We start from the raw sequence: 19,960 nt of genomic DNA, 5'->3' as shown, positions 1-19,960 counted from the left end.
TCTAAACTATTTAAAGAAATGATTTCGAATTGTTACTTATTTCTTGGACTGTGTGGAGGCCCGAGGCAAAGCTCGGTCCCTTTTGGACCAAAAGTTGATGTCCACACCCGCCACGTCTTGACATAATTAGCCCCCCTATTTCAAGTTGGGCTTAGGTTAGCTTCAGGCTGCCTGCTATATTTACACAATGAAAAATGAAGAAATAAACTTTTTTTACTAGGCTCATCAAAGAATTGGGCTCGGTTGATCTAGTAAATATTATTATTCTAAAGTATTTTAATTTATTATATGTTTACAATATCTAATGTGTATTATTACATTTTTTTATGAAATACATTTTCATACTTTACTTTTCTAATGTGGTAGAGGTTAAACTCTTCACTATATAAACCTTAAATAGTTTGACTTGCAACAAACTCATGATCCCTTATGCTTCAAGACTCACCTGAGTATCTATGTTATGCCTATGAGATCGTAATTTTTAGCTAACATTTTGAAGTGTACATAGGTACACCAATGTATTATGTGTTACTCAACTTGCAAAACTGAACGTTAAAAAAACAAAGCATAACCGTTGAAGAAAAAAAACTACATGCAAGTGCAGAGGTATTCAGCAGAGGAGGTAACACTTCTCATGACAAGCCAAAGGAAGGTTTTTCACCGACCTTTATTCTCCTGAGGATTCAACAATTAAACACAATAGATCCATTTTACCATGGCGGCAAAAGCTAAATCCCATGTTGTACAGTACCAATATAAGTTGTTGGCCGCAGATAAAGTTAAATCAAAACGTTGTAATCAGTTAACAAGAAGTAAATCTGGAGAGAACAAATATGTATGAAAATCAGAAAAACAACTGAAGCAAAAGGATATGCAAGGTTTCTAATTTTCGTGTCCTTTTTTTTTTTCTTGTTGATCGATAGATCCAACGGCTTCAGAACAAAAAAAAGCTACAGAAGCTGCATCTATCTCATATCCACATCACAAAACCGTCGCGCCTATATCATCCCATCAACAAAAACACGAAAAAGAAACACGGAGGAGAGCAGAACCTACTCTAATACTATTTGCAGCATCACGAAAAGTTGACGCAGACGCTGCCATTCTTGGCGCACCCGCACGCCGGGCACGCCACCGCCGCGGCCGCGCACGGCGCGCACGCGCACAGGTGCCGACAAGGCAAGAGCAGCACCTCGGCCGCGCCCTTGCCGCACATCGTGCACATCCTCTTGTGGCTTGCCGACGACGTCCCGGCCTCTTCCTCCTCGTTATCGTCGGCTCCGATGCCGCCGGCAACACCGTTCTCCCCGCAGCAGCACGACTCGGCGTCGTCGGTGCCCACGCCCCGGCGTGCCTGCTGGGCGTCGTGCGCTTGCTGCAGCTCGCCGCGGAGCGCGTTAACCATGGCCTCGTTGGACTGTGCCAGGTCGCGCCACACCTGCGCCTCTACGCAGAGACTTCTAACCCGCTCCTCCAGCGCCCAATTGAGACGCCCAATGCGCTGAATCTCTTCGTCCTTGGCGCGCAGGCGCTTGGCCGCCGCGGCCTCAACAGCGGCCACCACCTGCCTAGCGTGCCGGCAACGCTGCTCACCCATCTCCACCCACATCTTCGTGGTCTGCAGATAATCAAAACAGAAAGGAATCGTATCATTTCATCATCACACATAAACGACACAAAAAGCCGGCGGGCACGCCGAAGAAGCACACATCGATCAGTCGGTCGAGGCCCTTACGTGTTGCAGCACAAGGCGGTCGACGTCGGCCAGCTGCTGCTGGAAGTGCGCCGCCACGTCCGCCGCGCCAAGACCAAGCACCGGCGTCTGTATCTGGTCGGGGCGCTTCCGTTTCCTGGGCGCCATCATCACCTCCTGTTGCGCGCCGCCTCCTCCGAACGTGACGCCGCTCTCCGACGCGTCCGCGGCGCACATCCGCGGGCCGGCCGCGTACTGCCCCGCCGCCGGCGCCGGATTGGCCACGCACGACTGCTGGAACACCTGCTGGCCCGTCGTCGCCGTCGGTCTCCCCGCCGCGACGACCTCCTTGCCGCCGTAACAAGGACTCCGCTGTCCCTGCTGCCGCGCCGCGCTCGCCGGCGCCTCGTAGCACGCGGCGTCGCCCGCCCAGGCCCATCCCGCGTGGGCCAGCAGTTGCCTCTGCCCTCCCGCTCCTCCTCCTGTGTGGAGTAGGTGGTGCGCGTCGACGGCCATGGCGAGCGGGCGATCGATCGGCACGGTCGGCGTGTGCTCCTTCTTTACAGAGTTTTATCTTGTCCTCAACCTCCGAGAGGCCTTATATAGGAGAGCAGGCAGCGCACTAGCCGTCGTCCACGAAGGAAGCAAGCAAAGGCGCGCGGTCTGCGGTGGTGGGGCCCGGCCCGGCGCCCAAGATGGTGGATGCGGCTGGATGGATGGACGGATGCGGCCTGTGGAGATGGCGATGCGGGTGGAGGGTGAGGTCACACAGCGGCTAGCTAACCTTGGGAGGAGGGAGAGGCTTAGCGGCAACGGAGGAAGACGACGTGGAACGAACGGGGGGCTGCGCGCGGCTAGCTGGGTTGGCCGGCCGTCAGTGAGAACGTACGCAAGCGGCCAGCATCGTCGTCACAGATCCTCCATGAATGGATCACATTAAAAAAAAAAGGCAAATAAACCCGGCGCCCTTTGGAAGAGATTTTAGCAGCAGGCAACTGCTTGCTGGCGGCCGGCTTTGTTTGGAGTAGAAACCACGAATCGTTGCCCGATTTCTGTGGGTTTCCGCTGGGATTTAACTATATTTACATATATACAAATATACACATAGCCAGCAAGTATATATATGTACATATGCACGCGAGGCACAGGGATTGATTAGCAGGTTATTGATGAAGGCTAACGTACGCGTGGTGGCGGCGCCAAATCAGCCGGCCGGGCTCGGTTACGGCAGGCTCGAACCTTGGGGCGTCGAGATAGGAAAGCGTTAAACGAGTAGTGGCAAGCGTTTTTCTTTGATCGGCTGGGAAGAGGTCGTCCCAGCGAAATAATCGCCAAGATTTGGAGCTCGATCGTGCTGTAATTAACATCTGCACGCACGCATGCATTGCATGTGCTCGACCTAAATCAAGGCATGCAACCTTTGATTCATAGTACATACGGGATTTTTTTTGGGCTAGCTGTATATATGGCGTGTACAGCTGGACGTACGTACTTGCAGAATCTGGGGTAGATTAAACAGGAAGGAGCGAGAGACAGCCTTGATCTAGTGTAACGCACAAGGGCTCAAATTGAAAGAAAAGATGGCAAGGAGATCGAAGATCGTTGCCTCTGTAAATTCATCCGGATTATTATAATCTCTCTTGCTTCCCGGGATCCTGCGCATTGATCAGCAGCCTTCACGTATGGATACGTTTGCTGTAAACAAAACAGCTATAGATACAGGCATATACTATATACCACAGTAGTAATGAAACGAAATAATGGTAGGAGATCGAAACCGGCGCCAAATAAAAAAGATAGAGAATGGCAACGTTACGGCCAGCCCATCGCATCGCATCGTTGGAACTCGGAAACGAATAACAAAAAAAAGAAACTAAATCCTATGCCTCGTTTTTCTTTTTTCATACTGCTTTTTTTTTCCTCGAGAAAGTTCATTTTTTTTTTGGTGCAGCGAGCAAGCGACAAAACAAATGAAAACTGAAACTGACGGACGGCCACGCACGACTGCACAAAATCCTTTCTGTCCAGCCATGCCGTGCTAGCTCTTTGCTTCTGGAAATGGGAAAGGAACATTGAGATAGAGATCTATTCTAGGGAGACGAGGAGGAAACGAACAAGCGAGGGAGCCACGGGATTAGCATAGAGCATAGCGTCAGACTCCAGAGTGATTCACCGTCAGTTAGCTAGCTATCGATGCATACGTGATTCACGCACAACACAAGGAAACGAGGAGGATGGCAGCGTCCGCCGGGCCGTGTGGCATCCGTACGTGTCGCCGAGCGATCGATCGAGCACCCCGGCGAACTAGCGGAACGGAACAGGACTGCCCCTGGGTCCACAGTCCCGGGTGCGGGTGGGGACGCCTGGCGGGGCCCACGACAGGGGCCTGGCTGGTAGGCCCGGCAGGTGGTTAATTATTCCGGTCAGAAACGGAAAAAGGAGTTGGCATCTGCAGGGATGGCGATTCCTGCTGTTTCGTCGATGTAGTTAGTGTCTGGAATCAAATCTAGACATATACCGTAGGAAGGGAAGGTATTTAATTTGATGAGTAACAATAGGAAGAGGCAGCATTATTATCGTCATTGACCAACCAAACAAAACAAAAAAGATTCTAAAATGACTTTTACAGTCAAGGAGTTGGCATCTTATTAAAACCAATGTCCGACTGCGCATATATAGCTGCATACCGATTGGACCAAAATTTTCAATTATTTTGAACCAGGGAATATAATGGATGAATTATTTCGTAAACAGGGGAGTATACTTTTTAATGCTTATACTTATCTTTTTTCCTGAATGTCATGCTTTCATATATGCATTGCTAATCAGGGCGTTTGCATTATAAACGTATTGCCAAAGTAATGTTCGTACAGCCATATATTTTGGTTGAAATGGAGTAATATTTATTTGCGTTTATTTTTGGCGAAACATCTGTAGTCAAGTTCGATGTTGCATCTGTGCGGATTACTGTCATCGTATACAATACCCCAAGCTCTCTTGGTAGTCGACACGTGATAAGAAGTTTGACTTCAATGTGTAACAGTGTAAGTCGGAGAAATCAAAACAAAAAAAATAATATTGTGCACGGGCGACATGTTTCCTGAAACACTGTGGCAGCTGACAAGTAAACGTCTTGTAGCTATAGTACTCCTAGGTCAGAAGGCTAGAAAAAGGAACTTGCAGAGGCCTCATTTCATATCCTGCTGATGGCGTCCTTGGACCGTCCCTGCGCGACGCATCAAATTCAGTGCAGTTAGCTCTCAGTTTCCCTTGATCGTATCGTTGTCATGGAGCGCAAAAGGTAGTAGCCTCCTAGGTCAGAGTTTCAGACCTCCGTCGTTCACAAGTTGCACGTGATCGCTGATCGAGCATTGTTCATTGGAAGAGACGAGTACGCCAATGCAAGCAAGACGCATCTATCGATCAGTACCGTCGTCAATAATGCATTACTGTGATGCAGTCTAGCCAATCGGTGAAACGTCGTAATCCTGCCGTGATGATGGCCATCACAGCTGCACGCCTGAACCTGTACTTTCATGTGTGGTTGCGTCGCCAATTTCTCCATAACTTCCCATCGCCATTGCCTCCTGTGCGCAGATAATACATTGTTTAATTTCAAGCCACAATTTTTAAAATAAATCTTTTTTGCTATTTTTTTTGGATTTAAATGCAGTAGATTATTACCATGCTGTGATTGCTCAAGCTTCTTTTGGGCCTGTAGGATTTTTTCCGTTTATTTGTTTTTATTTAGTTCAGATTGTAGTGGATCCTCGTCAAATCCATTACATCAAATCAAACCCATATCCAGAGTTGATCGGTTTCAATTATTATATGCCACGATGAACCGATTTTGCCATAGAAACCAGAATCAATTAATACTGTACTTATCAAATGATAGAGATCGTATTGTGGCCACCTTTATTTTATTATTTATATCCACATTGACTTTAAGTTTGATTACACCACACACCTGCTCGCGAAAAAGATTTGCTTCCTGTGACTCCAGATGCAACGATATATTTTCTTTTTAAAAGAATAACCTGGATAGGCTATATCTGAAACCTCTATTGTTATTGCTATTGTAAAATATTTGTAAACAATTTTATAAGTTCTATAAATCTTGGAACATGGGGATCAATTAGGAATTGTTCCGATCGGGTTCTAAACAAGCCCTCAGTGAAACGTCTATCCATCATGCACCTGATCTTCTTTGACCGGGATAAGTTAAGTCCCATCGCGATGAGATCAAAATATTCAACCATAAAGCAAAACATAGTTGGTACTATAATGTTTTGGGAAGTTGTAATAAGGGGGTATGATATTTAGTAATAGAACAATTAACTAAATTTTTTGCAAAGTAAAATGTAAAAAAAGTTTAAAAGTAAAACATTTAATATTCTATAATTTAAGTGACCATAAAACTATATCTACAAGATGTTTGACGAATCCTTGAGTGATAAACCCGATTTGTTTTTTTCCTTTGAGAAAATTAAATGCTATTGATAGGTTAGCACATCAATGGTGCATGCCTTTTTTTTTTCTGTACTTCTGTTTTTATAAGTGATTTGTATAGTATTAGGAACAAACTGATATATGTACAAACTTGTTTAGCTTAAAAGTCACCACAGAGATTGTTCTGCACTAAACTTACAAACTCCTTTCATGTTTTCCTTTATAAAAAATACAATGGATAGGTAATAAGCACACTTTGTGTGAAGTATATGTTGGTTGACTTTCATATTTTGCGCAAATTATCATTAATTGGTGACTTGGTGTACAGAAATATCTGGAATTTTGTGACATAGCTTCCTCGATGGGCAGAAAGAAAATGTTTCTGACTGGAACAAATATCAATCAATGTATAGCACTAAAATTTAACAGCAAACCGGCATAGCAGGCAGAATGGACAAGCCACACCACATCAACGTCCATCATGTCCTTTTCTCGGTTACCTTTAAGGCTCTTCTAGGTTCAATCGTTTTCACAACAGAGACACACAGCGTCTCCAATTACATTTGTCATGTTTAGCATGGATTCTTGTGAGCCCGCCTTTTTAATATCACAACCGCAAAAGATTAGTGAGATATGGTTAACTGTCAGGCATCATCCATTGCACCCATGGTCGTCGTGTCACCTTCGCGTTCACTTCACCAGTCAACTAAAGGAGTAAAGGGTGATTCCTCCATTTATCTAACAAAGCAAAGAGGGGGAGAGAAAGGCAAAAAAGAGAGAAGTGCACCACACCAATATATGCTAAAGGTTTTGTTCCTTCAAAATTTCACTGGTTCACGTGTGGTTTGGGAGAAATGCATGCATGGATCATGATAGAGTGGCCGTCCCGCGCAAAGGTGCAAGGGCAACTTGCTCGAAGATAGCTCGTCCATATCTAGAATGTTTGATGCTTGCTCACCTCAAAAATAGATAGAGGAAAAGAAGGATAGCTAGCCCCAAACTGCAAACAGAAAATTATACTCAACTTTGGATGGTCTATCTATCCATTATAAAGGTGAAATTTCATGCAAAAAATACTCAAAGTTGATTTGTTTATAGTAACATTTTTAGGTTGAAAGTTTGCTTGCACATATTGTAGGACAATTTAGCCTCTTCTTAGAGAAAACACACCGACTTTTTTTTAAAAAAAAATTAAGTAGGGAATACAAATTTTAAAAAGTAGCTAGAACAGTTAACACAACTTAACGATCGATATGGGTTATTTGAAGGATATGTTGTTTGCATTTAAATGGATTTTCTCAAACCAAATTCACCTAATATTAGTAACCGTTGTTTTTTAAATGATGTGTCACATCTGAAACCTAATGCACTTCGAAGGAACCATTTTATTCAGCTCAAAGTTCAATATGCATAAGGAGAACAAAAGAGATGGAACATTATTTGACAACAAAAGGTGGATGGGTGGAATTTCCCCTATGTAAAAGAAAGAAAGAAATGTCTTCTGTTCCTAGCAAATACTACCTACAAATAGTCACATAGTACAGCTCATGCTACCACTTGACCCATTTAGTACTAGACACATAGCCTCCATACACCACTACACATGGAACTTAATTATTCCTCCTTGGAAACCAAACCAAAACACCAGCCAACAATGATGGCACGGATTTGATCTCATATCGACATGCTCCATATGCTTAGCCTTTTGAGCCTATACCAAGCACATGCATGGGGTCTACTAAAGCTAAGGATTATCCTATGGTTTTATATAAACCAATGTGCCAAAAATAAAGATCTAGGCTGCTGCCTCGTGGGATCAAGATCATGGAGAACACCACACCACTTATCCTATGCTATCATCGATCCACCTCGATGGTGGCTGGTAACCAGCATTGCTCCCCCACACCATATAGCTAGCCATATGCATATGGCTTTCTTCAAATCCCTGTGACTTTGAAGTAACCTGGGAAAAGTTAAAGCCTTGTGCTTTAAGGCACTACTTTCACACACATTAGGCAGATGCAAAGAGGAACCGTACGGCCATAGCGACCAACATCGACATGCATGTATTGATAGGACCACACAGCAAAGATGCAAGTATTGCGTCCACTCATGCTGATGGAATCGCTTCTACTTTCAGCCTCTGCCATAGGGCAAGGAATTGGGTGTGATAATGAAAAGGAGAGGTGAATGGAGGGGAGGAAATAGACGTGGCTGAAATTTTAAAAGGCAGGTAAAATTATATGCCCGTCCAACAAGTACGTGAAGACAGATTCATTGATAGACATGCAGGTGATTGTGATAGGTACCATTTTCATTCTCCCCTTTTCGGGGGGAAATTCCATGACTCTATTATTGCTCCCATCAACACTAACCACGTCGACCATCCAGGCTTAACTACTCGAGAAAACCGCATCGCAAGACACTAATAATAATGGAAGATGCAGGAAGCTTAAATGGGATTTACAAGGCATATGCCTGAAAAAAAGGAGGAGATAAAAAAGAGAGAATACAAAATAAAGAACTGGGCACCACAACCCCTAGACTAACACCAACAATCTAAGCATACATCACGTCTGACACGACAAGAAAGCGGCCTAATTATATAGAGATAGCCTGATCCCACTACCTCAGCTGAAATCTAGAGTGTCCAACCGAATCTGGCCGAAAGTTGAAACCACGTGATATGCTTATTTATCCCGACGCCTTCCCCCATCCATGGGCAATTTGCCATGGCACTACAATTTTTTGTGTACTTGATCGACGACCTCTCCTTAATTAAACAAAGCCTAACCCAACTCTGAGAGCTAGTGATGAACCCTCTCTGGACACAAATGATGACTGGTACCCCAACTCCATCCAATCAAACCCAACCATGTTATTTCTATCTAAAAACAAAAGGAAAACCCAGCCATGTTAGGTGAGAATCTAAGTCACCCCATCTCTACATATCCTCAACCATATGCACCTTTTATTTCCCCTCCGATCCATCATGCGCTTTTCTTTTCTTTTCTCTCCGATCCTCTCGTTGTCGCCGATGAGATGCCTCCTCCCACAAATGCAAAGATGGCGGGTCCCCTCGTGCGCCCCCCGGAGGGCTACATGACGGGCATCGAGCATGTTCAAAGCCTTAGCTATAGCTGCTAGGCTTAGGTAGCCAAGGTTCTCTCCATCCATGGACGTGCAGCCACATCCTGATGGAGCTGACCTGCCGCAACAGAAGAGAGAAAAAGAACGACGACGACGGGTGGTGGTGGGGCCCATCCTCTTCCTCTCCTCATCACGGCACTGTTCTGGGGTCGTACTACGTGTGCCTGTGCACCGTTTCCGTCACGCACAGGTGCAGCTGAGAGCTGCCGCGTGTCCTCATCGTCGCCGGGCCCCGGCCATGGCTGGCATCATCGGTTTTTTTTTTTCCTTTCTGGTGTGGGATTGGACCGCGGCACTGTGCGAGATGCCAGCTGACGCGGCCACCTTTGTATCATGATGAGATTCAAATCCTGGCCTGGTCGCCATCTCTAGGCAGTGCCCATCGATCGTGGTATACTGATGATAATGTCATCGTCTGATCGTCGAGAATCGAAATGTATAGAAGAGAGGGAGAGAGAAAAAAGACATTTTTCTTTTAAGATGATGGATTGCAGTAGTGAGGTTGCAGAGACAGGAACAGGTCGTCGTTGCCAGTGCAAGACGATGGTGCGTGCAACGCGGTGCTCGCTTGCCTTAGCTCCAAGCAACAGCAGCCAGCTCCGATGAGTGCGCCCCCTGCGTTGCGAGGCGCGGCGGGTTGTGTGTCATGCGTGGTGCGACGCCATGTGCACGTCTCACTCAATTGGCATGGACAAATACCAAGCACGGTCTAGGTTGGACAGGGAAAGGTCCATTTTATACTACTTCAAATAATCCACTTTAAAATTTTAACCTCCGGGTTAAATTTAAGCTCGATCTACTACTCCAAAGTCTAAATTATTTGAAGAAATTCTCGTGGTTATTTTCATAGGTTTAGAATGCTAATATGAAATTTGATTCCATACACAAAACTACATGCTGAGACTGGTGTTGTTGGAAGCAAATGGGAGGAAATGAAACTCCTGAGATGGTGTGTCCACTGCTACCGAGTTCAACAATAATAACAATAATTCTAGATATTTCTGCAGCTAACCGTCTCCCACTTTTGCAAACAAAAGGGGGACCAGTTTAGGTATGGATTGTTGGGATCGCGTAGCAACAGTAGTAGAGTGGGGGTGTTGATAAAAGAAAAATGCAAACGAAAAGGCCGATTCCAAGCCCCAACACCAGCCTGCCTTTTAGCTTGCTCGCTAGTAGGCCACCCACACCCACAGCGGCTGCGGCACCACGCCTCACCGCACCGCCACGCCGGTGGTGTGATCTGTGATGAGATGGCCTTGCTGTCGTCTCGATCCCCACCGACGGCATCGGCAACCGGCAGCCACAGGTGGTGCTGCCTGCGACTGCGAGCGCGCCGATCCTGCTCCTCCTCCGTGCGGCCGTGCCCATGCCCATGATGATAGTTGACACGACTTGTGTTGCCAACAGAGACCACTACTCTGCTATCGCCGAATGGATCCACACGGCACAGGCACTGATAGTAGCAGGACACAATAATGGCCAGGTCTTTTGCCACGCGGTACATGGCAACGCCACTGTCCAGTGGCATAAAGGCTGGCTTTCAGAATCATGATCCTCCACAGAATTTTAGTGAGTCTACATATGTGCAAGCGAAGGTTATATATATAATATATTCTTTGGAATTACATTACAATTGGGACGTGACCGACCATGTCAGGAGTGGCAACAAATAAAACACCTCACGGGACACCTCATCCCGTCGCATCCCAAGAGCCTCCTCCATCACTCGGGCTGGCGTATTGTATGGATGGCTTTGAGAAGCGCACGCGCTGGCCTCTGGAAAATGGGGTGGTTTTCCTTTCCTCCCGGCGGCTCTCCTCGCAAATGCCAAAAGCCCACTCCACCCCACGCCCTCGCGTCGTGCGGAGTGCTGCCGCCGAAAGAAGGGGAGGTGCCGTCACTGTTGCCGTCGTCAGGCTCATGGATCAAAAGCACACAAACAAAACTGCACGGGAGGGCAAGCTCCATTATATGCATCGTGCACGTAGACAGATAATACTAGTAGATCATAGGTGTGCGTGCTGTGCAGTGAGCAATTATGCACGCGTCCCTTTCCCACGCCACCATCACCTTTGTAATTGCTGCGAGCATGCAACGTGACAGGGGAGGAAAGGAACACCAGAAGAAAGCTCTAGAGAGAAATAAACTTGTCTATGAGTTTTAGCATTTTTCATCATAATAAATATTAGATAAATAAATGTAGAACAGAGTGCAACCGGACAAGAGGACAAAGGAAAGGAGAGTGAGATGTGTGAGTGAGGTGGATTGATGCCGAAGGAAGCAAAAGGTACAGAGACCTAACCCGAAGGCAAATAGATACCTGCTGGCAGAAAGGTGCGGGCGCATGGCTTCACCCGGCAGCGGCATCCGCGGCAGCAGACAAGACCAAAAACCGGCCGCGCGCGGCAGCCCCACACACCACGCACGCAGCGGTCCTCCACCATCATTCGGATCGGAACCGGACGCAATGCAGCTTGCACAAGTCACCGCCGCGGACGCATCTGCCCTCGCCCGCTACCCACAGCTAGTACAAGACATAGGATGAATGGAAAACGGCGATTAGGGCAGCGCATTAGGGTGGTCTCATCATCATCATCTTGTATTCTTGTTCCGCAACAAAGCCGTACCAAACACCGGAAGAGCTCATTACCTGATTGGTGATTACCTTCAACAAGAATTGACCTCTGGTGCACTGCAACTTGATTTTTGCAGGTAGCTTAGTAGACCTTATTTCCTGTCCATCTTCTGTTTTGCGAATAAAGTAAGTTTATCTGTGCCATTGCATTCCACGATACTGCTGCCGGCAGTCCGGCACAATCTTTATACCCTATGAATGAATCAGGTAAAGCAGCTATTGGTCCAACCAATAAGATAGGAATATGATTGCTCCAGCACCCAGGTGTGTCCCTACGAAATCTGCACAAATTAAAGGAATAAACTATGCAACCGGGTGATCAAGAAGCTATCTCCAACGCTTACCTCAGTGGATTGATCCGGTGGGTTTGGTGGTGAGCTAAAGATGGAATGATCCATCTCCCTCTCCAGATGCTTGGCCTGATTGACATGGAATAAAATCGTTTTCTTCAGTAATGGGCAGGAAGAATAATATGCCCGTGTCTTTACTTGTCAACATGGCGGGGATAAAGAAAGATCAGGAAGCTGGCTTCCAAACACTACCAATGGAATGGGTACAGAGGGACAGACAGACAGCCCGATTGTATGCTCAGATTGCGAAATCTGAACCTAACAAATCACACAAGGCTACGCCAGGATGGACCCCTACTCCACGGATAGATCAACGCAACATTACTTTCTTCAGATGAGACAAGTATAAAAATGACTTGCTGCTGGAGGAGTCGGAAGAAACCAGACTCCAGGGTGACACTGATACATAGTCCAAATTCTTGTCCGGAAGGACGGATGGTGACGGCCGAGCAGGCACCGATGTTCAAATCAGGATTGTTTCGCCTGCTAAGCACCAATTTGCTCATTCAAGCAAGCGAAAGAGAAGTGGTTGCACGGCCTGAATGAGGTGCTCTCTCCTCCAAATGGATAGGCACTAGGTGAAAAATGACAAAGAGCGGCGGTCTGGGCCGGCCAAACCTAATCGTGACGTTCAACCGCCGAAGAGACATTTAGTGACACGATTTATGGGATCAATCAAATTTCTCTAAAGCCTGAGAAACTAATTCTCAATAACATGGAAAAGGTAAGAACCAACAATAAAGTTTAACAGAATCCCAGCAGAAATCAAGAGGGTAATGATGTATCGAGCAATAAACTACAGGAAGCCAGAAAACCACCTAATTGGGGACATAAATTAGATTTAGGTCTAAATCAGGTGTTCAGTATAGAAATCAAAGTGAAGGGCAAGTAAAGGTAATGGCAGCTTCCTAAAGTCAAGGCAGGGTCCAGGGAAAGGGACACCAAAACCAACCAGGCAAGCCGGTGCTGAAGCAGCGATAAACCTTGTGATTTTGTGGAAGTTGCCAACTTTGAAAGGCAGGCCCCAGACACACACACACACAAAAGTTGTTTATCAAACGGGTAATGCTACCCCAAGGACAGCGATAGGCAAGCAAAGAATGGTGTACAAGGAAGACGCATCAAATGGAAATCCAGATGGGTCACTCACTAGGGGCTGACGGTGACTGGGGGAGGAAAGTAAAAGCATGTGCTCTTGGTGGCCAATAATAGAGCCCCACAGATTTAAGAGGCCAATGCAAGGTTCACAATGTAAGTTGTGGAAGAAACAGCAAATGGAAAGGCTACTGAAGAGGGAGGCATAAATGCTTACCAGAAGGAAGAAAAGCAGGATCCGAAAAGGGCGTCTAGTCTCCATCCATTGTTCGTATGACTTCAGGATAGGCCTGCCTAAACTATCAGCCACTACCTCCCATCAAAATCTAGCTTTTAGTGCATCTGACCAGGTTCATGACCACTATCATTATGGGTGTCATCTTGGTGCCTGCAGAATCTGGTCCCAATTGCTGCGCCCCTGTATATGCTCCTCACTTTCATGGGTTATAATCAAGCAACAAACTGAACAGCAGCCAGTTGGCATGATTTCACCTCAATGTGCTCACACCGCCCATAATTTTGTCGGTTGAACTTTACTTGGCATATGTTCATCTGATTATTCCAACGGATCCCACTGAAAGCTTGGTTTAGCGTTGCAGTGAAGTCTGAGAACATCAGTAATGCATCTCCCACCAAGGCATTCCATGTGGATTGGATTGTGGACAGCCACTTTGGTACTGAGATATCGAAACAAACTCAAGATATTGAAGGAGGTATGAAAAGGATCCAAACATGTGCCTATTATTAGCCTGTTGCGGGGTTGGCATGACCCATTGCTAAAGCCTTCTCCTCCCGTTTAGAATCTGGTCCCAGATCAACAACAGAGTGAGTGCCCCCAATTTCATTGGTCATTATTCAGCAGCAAGCAACTATGTAACCCACAGCCTTTCAGAGGATGGCATTAGTCTGTCAGAGCACTCAGTTGGAAAGTCTCTTTATTTGACAGCTGCAGAATGTATCAATTCTGACACAAAGCAGTACCTTCACCAAAAAGAAACATTAGTACAACATACCTGCCACAAAATAACTTGACAAGTGACAGAAAGCATTGATTCTATAGACAACCGTGATTATATATTCAACTTCAATAGATTTGATTTCTATGCTAAATTCTAAAAAAATTAACACGAAACATTTACATTGTTGCATACCTCTTCCAGATTGATATAGATCACATAATAATTCATAGGCCAGCATTGATCTTCAAAAAAAAAATCATAGGCCAGCATTTATCACCATTGACCCTACTGTGAGTTCCCTGGCCAGCTATTACAAGCGCATCACAAAGAAGTGGGGCTAATAATCCCATGTGCGCAAGTCTTGGTTAACAGAAAAGGGGCAATCCGCAACATGAAGTGTGATGATTATATAAAATACAAATGCTGCAGGACAAAATTCTGAGAGAGCACACTGCAAACATTAGTAGGTCTATGATAGGGGGAAATAGATATGTGTTAACCAGCCGAAGCACATTATTCACATCTATGTCACAGTAGAATAATAGACGAAGCAACTAAAATTTTGAACTTCTACACAGAACATCTAGAACAAGAATATCAGAGCACCAGCTACCAGGAACACAGGGACACATGTTAGACTGGCAATAAAAGATGATCACTGTAGTACAGACACACAGTACTATCAAGTGCAATGATAATCCAGGAGCACACAACAATCAAATGGATCTTCCATACTGGACCGGATTGAATGTGGTCCACGGTAGTTGGGTCTATAAATTATGGCAATCTGAAACAGGGCTAGTAAGTCAGCACAATCAGTGATAGGGAAGGAAAAGTGAACAGTCATTATCTCAATTCTTCTCATTGATGTGCGATAGACACTGGTACATAGGCATTAACACATGGAACAAAAATAACAAAAATGTAAACCGGTAGCCATTAACACGTGATATTAGAAACAACAATAATCTTCTTTCCAAAAAAAGAAACAACAATAATGTGCAGTTGTGCACACATGGTTACCAAATACTTCCTCTTTTTTTAAACTATACCAAATACTTCCTCCTATTCCAGATTTCCAGTGTAGGCCGTTTAAGAATTCTAGTCAGTCAAACTTCTTTAACTTGATCCACCAAATATGAAAAGTTATATAGACTGACACCACACTGTTGATGTCATTAGATTCATCATAGAAATACTTTCGTTATATATAACCATCTATATTGGAAACAATATACTTTTATAAAATTGCAAGTCAAAGTATCATATTGGAGACCATGGCAATGTCCTAAACGACTTATATTTGGAATCAGAAGGAATATTTGATTAATGCATGTTTAGCATGTGAACATAAATACTCTTATCCGTCCTCTGTTTTCAGTTCAACAGCAAGGAAGCAGATAACTCACAACATGAGGATGCTGACAATGTTCTAACCAAATTCACATTTCAATCATTTGAGAAACTATCTCTGAAGTTAAGACCAAAGCCAGTACTATAGGACGCAATAAAATTAGTTAAGACTAAGTCATTACTCACTCAAATAACATGGAACTACAAGAATGTGATGCTGCAATTCATTGAACAAGCCCTGCTAATACAAAAATAGGTCCATGGGTTATGGGAGTGATCATCCAACAGACATGACTGAAGTAGCTAAATAACAGAAGTATAAAGAAATAATGAGATATCATGAACATTGAACAAGGAGATATATATCATGAACATTGAAAAGCTTGGTACCGTCAACAAATTCAGAAGCTAGCATACCATTGGATGTGCTAGATGGAAGGAAAATTTTCAGCTACTGGCAATATCCGGAGCATTTAGAGGTGCTTTCTGCCCTGAAGATATGGACATAAGAAATAACAGATTGAGAAATAGTACTGACCTGGGTTATTACCATTATATCTGAAGTTGAAACTAAAACGAACAACATAGGAGGACACAACATTTGTGCTGTAAAGTTGCCTGTAAGTTCTGCTGAAGTCTCCACATAATGAAAAACATTAGCTACCAGCACTAGATCTATTTATATGGCTAATAAAATTTCTAAAAGCCTTTAATTAGATTTCAACTTTTCAAGTAAGAATATTACTAATTGTGCAAGTTGTGCATGAGGCTATTTCTCATTCTTATACATCTTAAATGCCTATTCAGCAGCTAGATCAGAAAAATAAACAAGTATGTGGATGGTTGTGGGAGTTACCACCCAGTGGACACGTTTGAAATAACTAAGTAGCAATAACCATGAGGCAACAATCAGATATCATGATTCATGAATATAGAAAACTTTGGTCCTCTGAATAAATTCAGAAGCTAGCAGACCATTCCACGGTCTAATTTCATCTACTGACAATATCTCTGGCATTTTATAGGTGCTTTCTACCTGTGTATGGATGCAGAAATAATCAAAAGAACGAACAGACTGAGAAACAATACCGGACTGGCTTAATACCATTAACCATAGGTTTAATCGATCGATGGAAGCATGCAAACTAAGCAATCGCTGTCTACAACTGTGACACATGCATAGATGTAGAATGATATCAAGTACACTTCTGCAAGAAGAATCACAAGGTAGTATGATACAGTCCAGAGAAGCAAAGTAAATATTATAATAATAAGAATGGCATAAATTTGTTTTGGGTTATAAGCTGCATAACAGGAGAAAATCCTTTCTAACCATCCATATCTCCCCTAAGATCCAAACCTAAAACTTGAAGGGGCTGTGGGGAATAAATATGCAGCTTCTGGTACAACCAATTATCTAATCTGCAGCACTGTCACTTGATTTCTCAGATAGCTTGAAGATGGGTCGCTAGTTTTTTCCATTCTTTAATTCTCTTTTTAGCTACTGAGCTGAGAGAAACACCCATTGTACATAGGACTAAAACTGTAGTGGCATGTGCAAATGTGCTTCGATGAGCTGACCTGAGTTTCAACTAAACAAACGCACCAACCGTAGTTTGTATGCTGACCAGTAAATCTACACTCCAATTATATTGGCAGTGGATTATCTGAGTTGGAGCATGGTCGGCCAATCAAAGACGCAAACTGATCATGGAATTTCAATAAAGGACACTTATCAATGAGATCACTGTTCTCATAAGCCTCCTTGAGGAAGACAGTGCTTCTTGCTCCCTTGTTAGTGATATAGAAGATGCCATGATTTTTCACCAAACAAAGAAGTAACCTGCATGGAAGCCTGTACTCATTGTGAAATACATCTAGCTTATCAGATGTCAATCGCTTCACCATTGTCAGGCTCAAAATCTCATGCAGAACAGCAACGGCTCGCTTTCGAGCCTGTGGCGTTGCTGACTCGACTCGCCTAGCGTTCAAATACGGTGAAGGAAATGCCATCTTCTGCCACCTGACAACTTCCTCAAGGTACTTCCGGTTTGGCCTGAATCCTGCTGGGTACTTCAACTTGAAAGCAAAAGGACCCAAGATATTTCCATCTTTAGGAATCCCTCTACAGCCTATCTGGAAACCCTCAAAATTTATTTTTTCTTCTCGCACTGTGACTGCTAGTGAAGAGTCCCAATTCTCTAGACACAAATAGTCCAATCCCTTCACATCACGGATTGAAAAAAATTCAGGATACCTTGGAAGCAAGTTGTTCTTGAAGTTCTTAGGTAAGCCCAGTTCAGACTGGATTAGCTCAATCTTCTCCAAGGGAATCTGGCAGTCCATTGACATCATCAGTAACTTCCTTAGGTTTTTCACCAAGATTGGCTCCATTAGCTCTCGTGCTCGATCCTCTTCATTTGATATCCTTCTGGCCTTCTCAGTAAGCGTGACAGCAATGGGCTCTCGGGAAGCACTTCCACCAGAGACATGGAAGATATTGGGATGGCGCTCGATAAGCGAAAGAAAGTTCCATTTTTGGACAAAGCCAACCTCCTTTTCAAGGTCGCGTACAAGTAATGAACCTGTCCTTTGTGCCAAAATGAGGTCACGAAGATGAAGGAGGAGGGCAGGCTTCTTTTGAAGGTCCATGGCCTTGTCAAGACCAGGCTCACGGTGATATAGCTTCTTCTTGGGTCGGCGTCCATGACCAGCTGAGAATGATGACATAGACTTCCATTGTATGAAGTAAATGGTTCTGGGACTCAAATACTCATGCCCTGCCAATCTTCTTCCCGTCATTTATGTGATGAATACCAAGCTATGTAGTCACTCCAGGTTCAAGCATTCATGAGTGCACATAAAGAACCAGCATGTTGTGCTTAAAATCCTGCAAAAAGAAGTAAAATTATATCCTCCGCCATGCCAAATAGCCTACTATTTGCATCTCAGGAATCAAACTGCACAGGGAACATCTAATGTGGTCGCTGCTTGCCGCTGCCATATTCAATGCAATAGGGGACAAGCTCCTCTCCTTCTCTCCAAATACAGCACAAAATGAAGTATTGACATAGAAAGATATGTAACATAATTAACGAAGTGAGTCTCAGGTTGGAGAATCCTCGTTTAACATGGGGCGTTTGAACTTATGTGGCAAGACTTGAGAATTTCAGGATGAGCGTTTTTTTATGGGATTGGTCCAATACTTTTATTCCAATGTGAGGCGTGCTTCATAGGCATCATACGGAACTCACTACTGAGTCACTAGAGCTGTTTGAAGCTGATCCAGAAAGCAGGCCGGTAATGCATCACAAAAATAGAACGAGAACGCATCCCAAAATTCGTGAAATTCGACCCGTTTCAGTCAATCGTCCCCAAATCAAATGCTAGCATGGTGGCAAAGACTAGGGAGCCAAAAGTGCTTATACTAACGCTCAGCAGCGGCCGCAAAGCCTATCTCCATCTCCATATAACCGAAACCCCAGCAATAGAATTGGGGAGTAAAGTTCCTGAGAGCAGAACCTGGCGGAGAGTGGCGGCTGCGGGATTTGGGCTCCTCCCGCGAGCGGGGAAGGCACTGCCGCACTTCGCTGGATTTGGGTGGACGTCGGTGACTTGTAGTCCTAGTTGGGAGCCGAGCGCGGGCGGCCGTCGGAGGGTCAGGGGAGGTGGCGACGGCGGCGGGGAGCCGAGGACGGCCGGCGGTAGCGGAGCCTCGTGGACTGCCTCGGGTGGTGGAGACGGGCTGGGCAAATGGAGTTCGGGCCGCCAACCCAATGGCCTCGCCTTGTGTCACAGAGAGATTCTGCCGGTGCGTGCAAGAAATCAGGTTTTTTTTTTATTTTTATATTTTTCCCTTTTTCAGAAATATATAGTCGGATAGAAAAATTGCAGAATTGGGCTATCGCTGCCGGCCTAGGCGGCGGAAGCCGGTTACCGCCGCCTCAGCCGGCGGTAAAGGCCCCCACCAACATTCATCAGCCGGCGTAACTGCTGGCGCGTGAGTCGAGGCGTACCGCCAGCTGAGGCGGCGGTAATAGGCTTTCGCCGCCTGGGCCGGCAACAGTCGCCCCTTTATAACCCGCCCGCACCCCTCCCCTCCCCCCGCACCAGTGCGCGCTCGAAGAAGCCAGAGAAGGGAGAGGGAAGAGAAAGAGGAAAGGAGGGAAGAAAAAAAAGAGAGAAAGAGGAGAGGAGGAAGAGGGAAGAAAACAAAGAAAGAAAGGAGGAGAAGGTGGAAGAGGGAAGAAATTTCTTCCGTCTGTCTGTCGCA

The 19,960-nt window shown here is 45.1% G+C and overlaps 2 protein-coding genes across 4 annotated transcripts; both read right to left on the bottom strand.

Moving 5' to 3' along the window:
• Positions 1–872: 872 nt before the first annotated feature.
• LOC117836282 (probable BOI-related E3 ubiquitin-protein ligase 3) lies at positions 873–2,287 on the bottom strand. Its single transcript, XM_034715674.2, has 2 exons — positions 1,736–2,287; positions 873–1,618 (listed from the first exon to the last, which is right to left on the bottom strand). The coding sequence occupies exons 1-2, from the start codon at positions 2,207–2,209 to the stop codon at positions 1,076–1,078; spliced, it is 1,017 nt and encodes a 338-aa protein (XP_034571565.1). The 5' UTR covers positions 2,210–2,287; the 3' UTR covers positions 873–1,075.
• Positions 2,288–10,877: 8,590 nt separating this feature from the next.
• LOC117837581 (protein WHAT'S THIS FACTOR 1 homolog, chloroplastic) lies at positions 10,878–19,469 on the bottom strand. 3 transcript variants are annotated; one of them, XR_011896985.1, is made up of 8 exons: positions 19,210–19,469; positions 17,269–18,577; positions 14,527–16,314; positions 13,593–14,356; positions 12,275–12,349; positions 11,946–12,211; positions 11,616–11,819; positions 10,878–11,240 (listed from the first exon to the last, which is right to left on the bottom strand). XR_011896985.1 is itself a non-coding variant. In XM_072290608.1 (2 exons), exon 2 carries the CDS (start codon positions 18,487–18,489, stop codon positions 17,335–17,337), a length of 1,155 nt encoding a protein of 384 aa, XP_072146709.1. In that variant the 5' UTR covers positions 18,490–18,577; positions 19,210–19,469; the 3' UTR covers positions 16,935–17,334. The 3 variants fall into 3 exon arrangements, 1 of the variants encoding a protein (XP_072146709.1); XR_011896986.1 differs by having other exon boundaries at positions 14,527–16,178; XM_072290608.1 differs by lacking the exons at positions 10,878–11,240; positions 11,616–11,819; positions 11,946–12,211; ... (1 more) ...; positions 13,593–14,356; positions 14,527–16,314 and having other exon boundaries at positions 16,935–18,577.
• Positions 19,470–19,960: the final 491 nt, after the last annotated feature.

Source organism: Setaria viridis, chromosome 9, assembly GCF_005286985.2.
Source record: "Setaria viridis chromosome 9, Setaria_viridis_v4.0, whole genome shotgun sequence".
NCBI lineage: Eukaryota > Viridiplantae > Streptophyta > Magnoliopsida > Poales > Poaceae > Setaria > Setaria viridis.
This window is presented reverse-complemented; position numbering and strand designations above follow the sequence as displayed.

Excerpts from the sequence above, each read along its gene's own strand:
- LOC117836282 (XM_034715674.2), bottom strand. The coding sequence starts at position 2,209 with ATGGCCGTCGACGCGCACCACCTACTCCACACAGGAGGAGGAGCGGGA. Across the intron at positions 1,619-1,735 it reads ACCGCCTTGTGCTGCAACAC|ACCACGAAGATGTGGGTGGA; the intron begins GTAAGGGCCTCG and ends GATTATCTGCAG.
- LOC117837581 (XM_072290608.1), bottom strand. The coding sequence starts at position 18,489 with ATGACGGGAAGAAGATTGGCAGGGCATGAGTATTTGAGTCCCAGAACC.